The sequence below is a fragment of the Ipomoea triloba genome, chromosome 13, assembly GCF_003576645.1.
Source record: "Ipomoea triloba cultivar NCNSP0323 chromosome 13, ASM357664v1".
Classification (NCBI taxonomy): domain Eukaryota; kingdom Viridiplantae; phylum Streptophyta; class Magnoliopsida; order Solanales; family Convolvulaceae; genus Ipomoea; species Ipomoea triloba.
Window position 1 is genome coordinate 18313115 of NC_044928.1, and position 11015 is coordinate 18324129.

The following is an 11015-nucleotide window of genomic DNA, read 5'->3' on the forward strand; positions in this document are numbered from 1 at the left end:
ATATATATATATATATATATATATATATATATATATATATATATATATATATATATATATATATATATATATATATATATATATATATATATTAATTCTATAGTTAAATTACGTACGACAATTGAAATAATTCTTTTTCAAACTTTTCATGTGCATAAAAGTATGTGCATGAAAGTAAACCCTTTGGTGCAATAATAATATGGTAATTTAATGGTAATAGAATTTATTAATGATTTTTTACCGTACGACAATTGAATTTTCTTTTATCTATATAGAATTTATATATATAAAAAAAGAAAAATATATATTCTATTAAAATAAAAAAAATCTAAATCAAAGTAGATATATCAAATTTAATTTATTCTAATAAGATAAAATTGAAATTCTCTATTCGATTTATTATTTTTGAATATAGATATTTTTAATTTCATTTGTTTTATTTTTCTAATTTTAATTAAAAAAAATTCAAAATTAAAATAATAATTTGATTCGTGTGTGTGTGTGTGTAACTTTAACTAAAATCGTTTTTTAATCTTTTCATGCACATATTGGAAAACTTTTTTACAAAGTAAAAAAAATAAAATATATCAAGTACAATCTCATTGCTATTTAATACTCCGTATATTATTTTCTTCATATTATATATATATATATATATATAGGGGAGAGATCACATGCGGCTGTGTGATTACATGCGGCTGTGTGGCCAAATACACACCGTTGGATTAGATAATCCATCGGTCCACATTGCTGCTCCAATCTAAAAAGCGCGCCGTGAATGAAGGGTAAATTTGTGAATTCAAAAAATTTCAAGCCGGTGTAAACCCACTCACGTCGCCATTCACAATCCCAAAACAAAACTTCTCCATTCCCCCGAGAAACCTCTCAAATGAAGAAAATTTTAGGACGACGACAACGAAATTTCTCCAGTCGCAGAGCACAGAGCACGAACACTACACACCCGGAGGACGTAGAACTCCATCACAGACACCGATCGTTCTCACACTCAACGTACATAACGTACAAGGCGACTTCAGAGAAACGAGAATGACGAAACGCAAAGGTATACTCTCACACTCTAAACACACCATTTTATTTCAAAAATAGGGCAAAAAATCGGAAATATTTAGTGCATTTAAGACTAGGGCACCATGTAATGTGTTGTTTGTGCATCATCAACATTAATTTGGTTCGTATTAGATATTTTATTAGTGTAATTCGCAATAATGTATGTATTTGGTGGATCGTTGTGTCGAGGGATGGAATGGTGTATTCCAGCATTGCAGTGGTGCTTTTTAATCGTAGACTGGTGTGTATTTGTACATATTTGACTATGTCATTCTGCGTGACTATGTGCTTTTAGGCATTGGGTTAAATGGTGTGTTTTAGGCTGTCGACTAGTGCATTTTAATTTATTCTAATAAGATAAAATTGAAATTCTCTGTTCGATTTATTATTTTTGAATATAGATATTTTTAATTTCATTTGTTTTATTTTTCTAATTTTAATTAAAAAAATTTAAAATTAAAAATATAATTTGATTCGTGTGTGTGTGTGTGTGTAACTTTAATTGAAATCGTTTTTTAATCATTTCATGCACATATTGGAAAACTTTTTTACAAAGAAAAAAATAAAATATATCAAGTACAATCTCATTGCTATTTGATACTCCGTATATTATTTTCTTCATATTATATATATATATATATATAGGGGAGAGATCACATGCGGCTGTGTGGCCAAATACACACCGTTAGATTAGATAATCCATCGGTCCACATTGCTGCTCCAATTTAAAAAGCGCGCTGTGAATGAAGGGTAAATTTGTGAATTCAGAAAATTTCAAACCGGTGTAAACCCACTCACGTCGCCATTCACAATCCCAAAGCAAAACTTCTTCATTCCCCCCGAGAAACCTCTCAAACGAAGAAAATTTTAGGACGACGACAACGAAATTTCTCCAGTTGCAGAGCACAGAGCACGAACACTACACACCCGGAGGACGTAGAACTCCATCACAGACACCGATCGTTCTCACACTCAACGTACATAACATACGAGGCGACTTCAGAGAAACGAGAATGACGAAACGCAAAGGTATACTCTCACACTCTAAACACACCATTTTATTTCAAAAATAGAGCAAACAATCAGAAATATTTAGTGCATTTAAGACTAGGGCATCATGTAATGTGTTGTTTGTGCATCATCAACATTAATTTGGTTCGTATTAGATATTTTATTAGTGTAATTCGCAATAATGTATGTATTTGGTGGATCATTGTGTCGAGGGATGGAATGGTGTATTCCAGCATTGCAGTGGTGCTTTTTAATCGTAGACTGGTAGGAATGGCAACGGGGCGGGGCGGGGGCGGGGAGGTGTATCCCCGTCCCCGTCCCCGCCACCCCGACCCCGTCCCCGTCCCCGTCCCCGGCAGGGAAGGGGAAAAATTCCCCATCCCCGTCCCCGCGGGGAATTTGGCGGGGACGGGGAATCCCCGTCCCCGGTCAACTTCTAGTCAAAGTGTTATTTTAGTACAATTTTTTAAAAATATACAAAAAAAAAAATTTTAAAAATACAAACTACCGAAGTTCAAATTCCAATCCAAAAATAACAAATACATATTAAAAGTAATCCAAATGTATAATGTTCTTCAAATAGTTTGTATACTAATTTCATTTAGTTCATTACTTAATTAACAGAATAGTAATTAACATTATACTAACAGTATACTAATTAACATTATACTAATTTAACAGTATACTAATTTCAAATAGTTTATCACTTAATTAACAGTATAATAATGTTAAAAAATGAATTAGTATACTCTGTTAGTATAATGTTAATATATGTATACTGTTAACATACTAAATATTCCAATCTAACATTATAAAGTTAGTTAATTAGTAATATATATATATATATATATATATATATATATATTAATTTTATTTTATTTTATTTTATTTTATTTTATTTTTTTTAATTTCGGGGACGGGGCGGGGCGGGGAGGGGCATCCCCGTCCCCGTCCCCGATCCCCGCAAAATTTCCCCATCCCCGTCACCGTCCTCGATGGGGACGGGGACGGGGCACATTGCCATGTGTATTTGTACATATTTGACTATGTCATTCTGCGTGACTATGTGCTTTTAGGCATTGGGTGAAATGATCTGTTTTAGGCTGTCGACTAGTGCATTTTAAGTCGTAGATTGCTGTGTTTTTACTTATATCAGTGCTTTCCATGTTATTAACTTTGTTGGCTATGGGAGGGGGGAATGGTGTGTTTTAATATGTCCAGTGGTGCATCTTGGTACGTATAATAGTGTGATTTATTATAGATGTTGATGATGATTTTACAAGAGTAGTTCCATTTCATGTGTGGTGGGTAAATTGTGCATTTTAATCTGAGTACTGGTGCAATTTAGTTAGTTAAGTGGTGTATTCTGTTAATAATGCTAGTGCATTTTATGGTACTATGTGTTATTGGTGTATGCTGGTTAAGAGGTGTATATTATAATAAGTTTTGGTGCATTGTTTGTCAGTGTTATGTGTTTCTACTGTTAGAATGCAAATAGAGATAAGTGTATATTAGAGTTCATGCCTGTACACCTATATTTCAATTAAAAAAGCTCATGCAGGTAGCAAGCGAAAGGCAATAGATGAGGGAAACACATCAACAAGCAAAGAGCCCCGAACATCCACTACAGAGCCAGGACAAGAGCAACTAGAGGAGCAACCCACTGAACAGGCACAGCAGCCCCAGCAAGAGCAGATTGAAGAAGAACAACCTGCCCAAGCAGTCGAGGTTGACAACCCAGAGCAAACGGATGCTGAGGATAACACCACGAGGGCAGATGATGATGGACTTAAAATTAGGGCACTTCCAAAAATACTAACCAATGATGTAGAGCAACTAAGCCCTGCACAGCGCCAAGCTGTAAAGGACATTGGGTTAGGCAGTTTTCTAGACCTACAAATCACCAACTTGTCGCGCCAGATGGGGCTATGGTTAGTCGAAAACTTCGATCCAATAAGCTGCACATTAAAGCTCCAAAACGGACAGACTATCCATATAACTGCTAATGATGTTGCTGCAGTTCTAGGCCTGCCAAAGGAAAATATTGAAATAACAAAGAGAACAGTGAAGGCAATCCCAGAAATATTGAAAGAATGGAGGTGGTTCTTTGAAAAAACAACTGCATATATCACACCTAGAGCATTGAGAAGGAAAATGGTAGAAGTTGATGCTGCTGATCCATGGTTCAAGCGCCATTTTGCCCTGCTGATGATGAGTGTATTAATAGATCCAATGGTCAATGGGTATGTGAACCAAAACTATATTGACCACCTCCTGGATGTGGGCAACATACCAAATTTGAATTGGAGTCAGATGGTCATCAATGCATTGATTAATAGCAAGCAGGAGTGGATGAAGAGCGCATACAAGCTCTATGGAGGACCAATTCTCTTCCTCATGGTAAAGCTGCTCCCATTACCTCCCAACCCTTTAACCATCAAAGCAATCCAACTATTAATACTCTCAAACATAATATGCAGGTATTCTATGTGGACCGTGTAGTGCTTTTCAAACGCATAGTGCCAAGAAGCTTCACAGCCATAAAAAATTGGACATTCAAGCTGCTGTCTAAAAGAAAGCGTGATGATATAAAGTCAGAAGGATTTGGATATGGGCATGTTGATACTGCCTTGAGGCTTGAAAACGCACCACCTGAGGAGGGAAATCCATCAATTCGAGTACCTGATGTCCCACAGCCACCATAGCACCCACAACCACAAGAAGATGACGCCCCCTTGCCGGAAGGATTACAGGTAAACACCTATCTATAAACACACTCATGGTGAATTGCTGTTATGTAGTGTTGAACATTTTAAAAAATCTTAAAATATGTCAAATTATACAACAGTCTACTCATTACTTGGTGCATATCTTGATATTTGTTGGTGTAATTATTAGGTAGAATGGTGTATTATATTACTAATATTGGTGCATTTTACAATAGTAGCTGCATTGGTGTATGGTTACTTACTGGTGTAAATTAATTTGTGAACTGGTGTATTTTAGTAGGTTTAATGGTGTATTTTAATGGGTATGATGGTGCATTTTGTGTAAGTAGTTGTATTTGAGTATGTTGGTGCATATCTTCATACCTGTTGGTGTGTTTTAATGGATTTGTTTTCCTACATCATCTGACAAACATCTATTCGTTAATGCTGCATTACTAATCACTTATTGGTGTATATACAGGGTTTTATTAATGAAATCACTAGCAACACAAGGACAATTGCAATGAGGCTGTTAAAAGTAGCAAGGCTAGTTGAGAACGCACCAACTGCAATCCTGGAAGATGACAGGTTTAAGAAGATGTTTGAAACTGCACGACAACTGCTGGGTTTCAAAGCTCAAGAAGACCAACATCTAACTTTCTCACAACAAGAAGACGCATTTTAGGGTAACCCAGAATTCCTCAATGCAGTTGACGAGATCGTGCGTGCAGTGCAAAAAAGGACTTATCTCAATGACGTCCCTTCATTTAGCCTTGGATTGACACAAGAGGAGCAAACTCAACGTTGGGATGATGTCAATGTTGTGGCAAGAGATTACAATGAATGTGAACAGAGTAAGGAAGGAGAGGAAAATCAAGTAGCTGATTGTTAGGAACCTCGAGTTGTTGATTTTGATGATACAAACTATCCGAGGAGATCTCTAACTTTTGCTTTGTTTTTAAAATAGGTTTATGCTTTGTATCTTAGTCTTACAGGATAACCGAATCCTTAGTAATTTGTAATCTTCTGAGGACCCGAGTCTTTGACACCGAAGACTTGAAGACTCCAATCAAAGAGTTGAAGCACCGAAGAGTTGAAGATCTGAAGTGATGAAGACTTGAAGAACCGAAGACTAGGATCATAGGCCGAAGAATGGAAGGGCCAAGCTTTCATGACCGAGCAATCAAAAGTGTGATTGTCTCGAGGAGTTTAAGAGAAATGATAAAGTCAATCATTCTCTCGCACAACCAAGGCAAAAGGCATTCTCTGATGAGTTGTCTTATCTACTGCCTTGAGAATGGGTATAACAAAATGTTATTTTGGGTCCTATGCAACGACCCCAAGGAGCATTTAATGATTTTCACCTTTTTGAGGGACAAAAGACAAATTGTCCTTGCACAAAAGTGAACAAACGGCTAGAAAGTACTGACATTCTGAAAAATATGAAAATACTACCAGATTGGATATTACACACTGGATAATAGGTTTTGAATTTCATTTTCCCTCCAACGGATCTGAAATTCTACCTATAAATACCCTTGTCCCATCTCACTTTGACAAGGTTGAAAAAAAAACGCGATATACTGTCTAGCAAGTGAAAAACTTTCAGTGTGATAAGCTTACAAGTGCAAACCTTCACGAGTTGATCAAAGGAGCTTGTTGTAACGAAATTTGTACTATTACGGGGAACATAGTGCAAACCTTCACGAGTTGTGAAGAAGAGTGGAGTAGGCTTCGTTAACAGCCGAACCACTATAAAAATCTCTCTCTCTCTCTCTTTTATTTATTTTACGTACTGCATTGCATATATAACTCAAACACAATATTTTACAAGAAAAAACCTAAGTGCAAAGTGAAGCTAAAATTTGATATAACCTTTCCGCTGCATTAACTCTTTAGAAAAAAAAGTTTTCAAAAACCCCTTGTGAGTCTATTCAACCCCCCCCCCCTTCTAGACTCACATTGTTACCACCGAGACCAACAAGTGGTATCAGAGCCTGTTACCTTGAACGGTGAACACTCTGTGTATACTGCCTGGTGATCCTCCTTGAGATTTCATCAAAACATTTTCGTACTCTGCACCATGTCTAAAATGGAACATCATAGGCATTTTCTCATGTTTAACTTGGACAAGTTTGATGATTGGAAAGTGCGCATGCAGGCTCACTTGTCTGCCATGCATGATGAGATGTGGGATGTGATTACTGATGGACCCATCCAAATATTACAAGTGAACCCCAATCGTGTTGCTACTGATCCTACATCACCAGCAATGATTCCGAAGGAGAAATCCTTGTTGACCACCGAAGAGAGAACCCGAGTGAATCTCGACAACATAGCCAAGGATATACTCTATAAGGCTTTGGACGAATCATTGTTTCCAAGAGTAAGAAAGTGTAAGAGTGCTAAAGACATCTGGGATGTACTCATGCTCATAGGTGATGGAGACGAACAAGAAAAGGAGAACAAGCTAACTATTGCCATGAAGAAGTTTGAAGATTTCAAACTTAATCCAAAGGAATCCATAACTGACATGGAAGCTAGATTCATAAAGTTACTGATGGAGATCAACGATCTTGACGAGAAAAAGCTATCATAAAAGGAGAAGAACTTGAAGATTCTCCGAGGACTACCCAAAAGTTGGGAGATGAAAGTAGTAGCCATGCGTGATCACCGAGACCTCAAAACAACGAGCACTACTCAGATTTTTAGTGATCTGAAAGCCTACGAGTTTGAGAAGGAAACAATAAATGATGAAGAACCCGAAACCAGAAACATAGCCCTAGTCGCAAATCATCAATCTTCATCATCAGTACCAAGGTCGAATTCTAATCCCTCGTCTAACTTATTTACTGATGATTAGTTTGTTCTGTTTATGAGAAAGTTCAAAAGGTTCATGCGAAAGAATCAATCCTATGACAACTCGGACAAGGCGAGAAGAACGAAGTACCGAAACCACGATAAAGCAAGTGGATCCAGGACACAAGAGAAAGATGAAGGACAAATGCTGTGCTATAACTGCCGAAAACCTGGACACTTCAAGGGTGAATGTCCTTATCCTATCGTCAAAAAGCACCAGGACGAGCAGAACTATAAGAAGAACTCGGGAAACTACCATAACCCGAAGAATACATCAAATGATGCTGACGAGGAGCCAAACAAGAATCATAAGAATGATAGGCGAAGAAAGGCTCTAGCTGTAGAAGAGAAGTCAGGAGATAAGAACGACGAGTCATGCACGTCTAGCTCCAACTCAGAAAGTGACAATTCGGAGGATGAGAAAGGACTACTATGTCTCTTCAGTCAAGAGGACTCAGATGAAGAGATGTGCCTTATGGCAGAAGAAGAAGAGGTAACTTCACAAAACCACTCATCCAATTATAGTTCCGAATCCACATATCATGAAAACCCTAGGGAAGCATTCGAAAGAATGATGAAGAGTTTTGATGACATTGAGGATTCACACTTCAAACTTAAAGAAGAGAATGCTAAGCTATTGACAGAAAGGCAAGATCTCGAGGACTTAAGGTCCAAAAATGCTGAGATGCTTGAATCTATAAGCCAGCTTGAGAAGCAAGTTCATCTTCTTAAGGAAGAGTGTAAAGCGAAGGATGATAGAGAGCAAAATTTGCGTGCGGTACTTGCGACATTTACAAATTCATCCAGATTAATGGATCGAATGGTAGATGATCAAAGACCATCAGGGAGTAGAACCGGACTTGGTTATAACTCTAGCTCTCATCAACATGTTCTTCTAACACGACCAACTGACCCTTCTACTAGTGGAGGTTTAAGTTCCCCCGAAAATCTTGAGCCAGTGATTAATGCCATAAATGGAACAGAACCACAATCAACGAGTCGATCTAATGATCTGACTGAAACACGTATTGTGGAACCTACGAGAGGAAATTCCCAAAACGGTAACCCGAGAAGTCAGCAGACCCCTCGGTATAGACTGCGCGTACCGAACCATCATGGTCGTGTCGCAAATGGTCAACCACTTGGGAATAACCAATCTAAAGGAAAATTCCAAGGCAATAAGAGGCAACACAATTCGCAGAGGCAATGCAAAGGTAGACCTCAGGGAAGACCGAGCTCTTACCCGAATAGTGTCAAGAATTTCAAAAAGTTCCCTAGCAAGCATAATGGCGGAGATGGTAGACTATATCCCAGTGATGAGGACTGGTTCATGGACTACGAACCAATGACAAGAGCAAAATTTTTGCTCCATCATAGACATAAGCAGACCTCATACACTAGAATAAACTCGAATAAACAAACGCCTTCTCTTCAAAAGGTTTATTCACCGAAGTCACCTCAAGCCTACTATGCTATCCCTTATGATTATCGCGTGTTTAATGGGTATCGTGGACCAAGGATGAACCTTACGAGTTCTAGGTACGCATGGATGCCCAAGCTCACCGCTAACCGTCAAGAACCCAAGAAGGTATGGGTACCTAAAAACCCCTAATATTTGAATGCAGGGAAACAGGACCATCTGGTATGTAGATAGTGGATGCTCAAGACATATGACAGGAGATAAATCAGAATTGACCAACTATAAAGCGAAGAATGGTCCTAAAGTAGTATTCGGTGGGAACTCAAGTGGACGAACCATGGGCACCAGAGATGTTATGAAGAATGGCTTAATCATTCAAGAAGTCTCTTATGTTGAAGGATTAAAGTTCAATCTGTTAAGCACAAGCCAGTTTTGTGACAAAGGATACAAAGTTGTATTCTCACGAGATCAATGCCAAGTTATCTCAGAGCTAACTCTTGAAGTTGTACTAACGACAAAACGAAGAAAGAATATGTATGTTGTCACATGGGAAACAGTGAGGCCGAATACTTGCCTAATCGCCAAAAGCAAGAAAGATCTAAGTTGGGAATGGCATCATAAACTCAATCATCTGAACTTCAAGGCTATCAACAAGCTTGCAAGAAAAGAACTGGTTGAAGGGTTACCGAATGTAATCTATGACAAGGATAAAATATGTGAAGCTTGTCAAAAAGGAAAACAGATCAAGTCTTCATTTAAAACGAAATCCCTTAACACCAACGCAAGGCCATTAAGTCTACTACATATGGACTTATTTGGACCAGTTGATCCAGTTAGTCTAAGTGGAAGAAAGTACACTCTTGTGGTAGTAGATGACTACACAAGATATACATGAACATCCTTTTTAAGAAAGAAGAATGAAACTGAAAAAGTCCTTCCAGATCTGCTCCGAAGACTTCAAACCGAAAAGGACTTAAGCATTCTCAAAATTCGGTCTGATCAAGGAACTGAATTTGTAAACAGAGTCATTCAGGATTTCTGTGGACAATACGGTATACTACATCAGCTTTCAGCAGCAAGAACCCCTCAACAGAATGGTGTGGCTGAAAGACGCAACAGAACCCTCAAGGAAGCAGCAAGATCCATGATCGCCTTCTCAGGCTTGCCTAAACGGTTTTGGGCCGAAGCCATAAACACTACATGCTACACTCAAAATAGATCTCTTATTCACAAAGATCATGGAGCTATGCCTTATGAACTCTGGAAAGGGAGAAAGCCTGTAGTAAAATACTTTCATATCTTTGGAAGTAAATGTTTCATCCATAACAACGGGAAGTCACATCTTAAGGCCTTTGATGAACGTGCTGATGAAGGAATATTCATGGGATACTCTGAAAAGAGTAAAGCTTTTCGAGTACTGAATAAGCGAACCATGGTGATAGAAGAATCAATACACGTAGTCTTCGACGAACCATCTAAAGAAGATATGGTGATCTCTGAGAAACCACAAAATGATGAAGAAACGAAGGATAGAGAAATTGAAGAACTATCCAAAGGATCAAAATTAGAAGACGATGATTATCCACTCTTTCCTAATCATCTACCGAATACTTCATCTCAAACCGAAGTATTATTAAATGATGATAATGAACCAAATCAATCAGCAGCACAACAAGATGAAAGCAATCAAGGTGAACCCACAATTGATGAAGGAGCACCACCTACTACTTTTCAACCAGATCTAAAGTGGTTGAGGAATCATCCTCAAGATCAAATCATTGGTGATATTCATGATAGCGTACGAACCCGTGCATCCATTCGGGAATGCATGATGGCATGCTTCATATCTCAAATTGAACCGAAGACCGTAGAAGAAACATTAAATGACTCAGATTGGGCCATAGCCATGCAAGATGAACTACATCAATTCGAGAGAAATAATGTATGAG

General features: G+C 37.9%; 1 protein-coding gene across 1 annotated transcript; it reads left to right on the forward strand.

Moving 5' to 3' along the window:
* Window positions 1-6963: 6963 nt before the first annotated feature.
* Window positions 6964-7386, forward strand: LOC116001303. Its single transcript, XM_031241188.1, has one exon. It carries the CDS (start codon window positions 6964-6966, stop codon window positions 7384-7386), a length of 423 nt encoding a protein of 140 aa, XP_031097048.1.
* Window positions 7387-11015: the final 3629 nt, after the last annotated feature.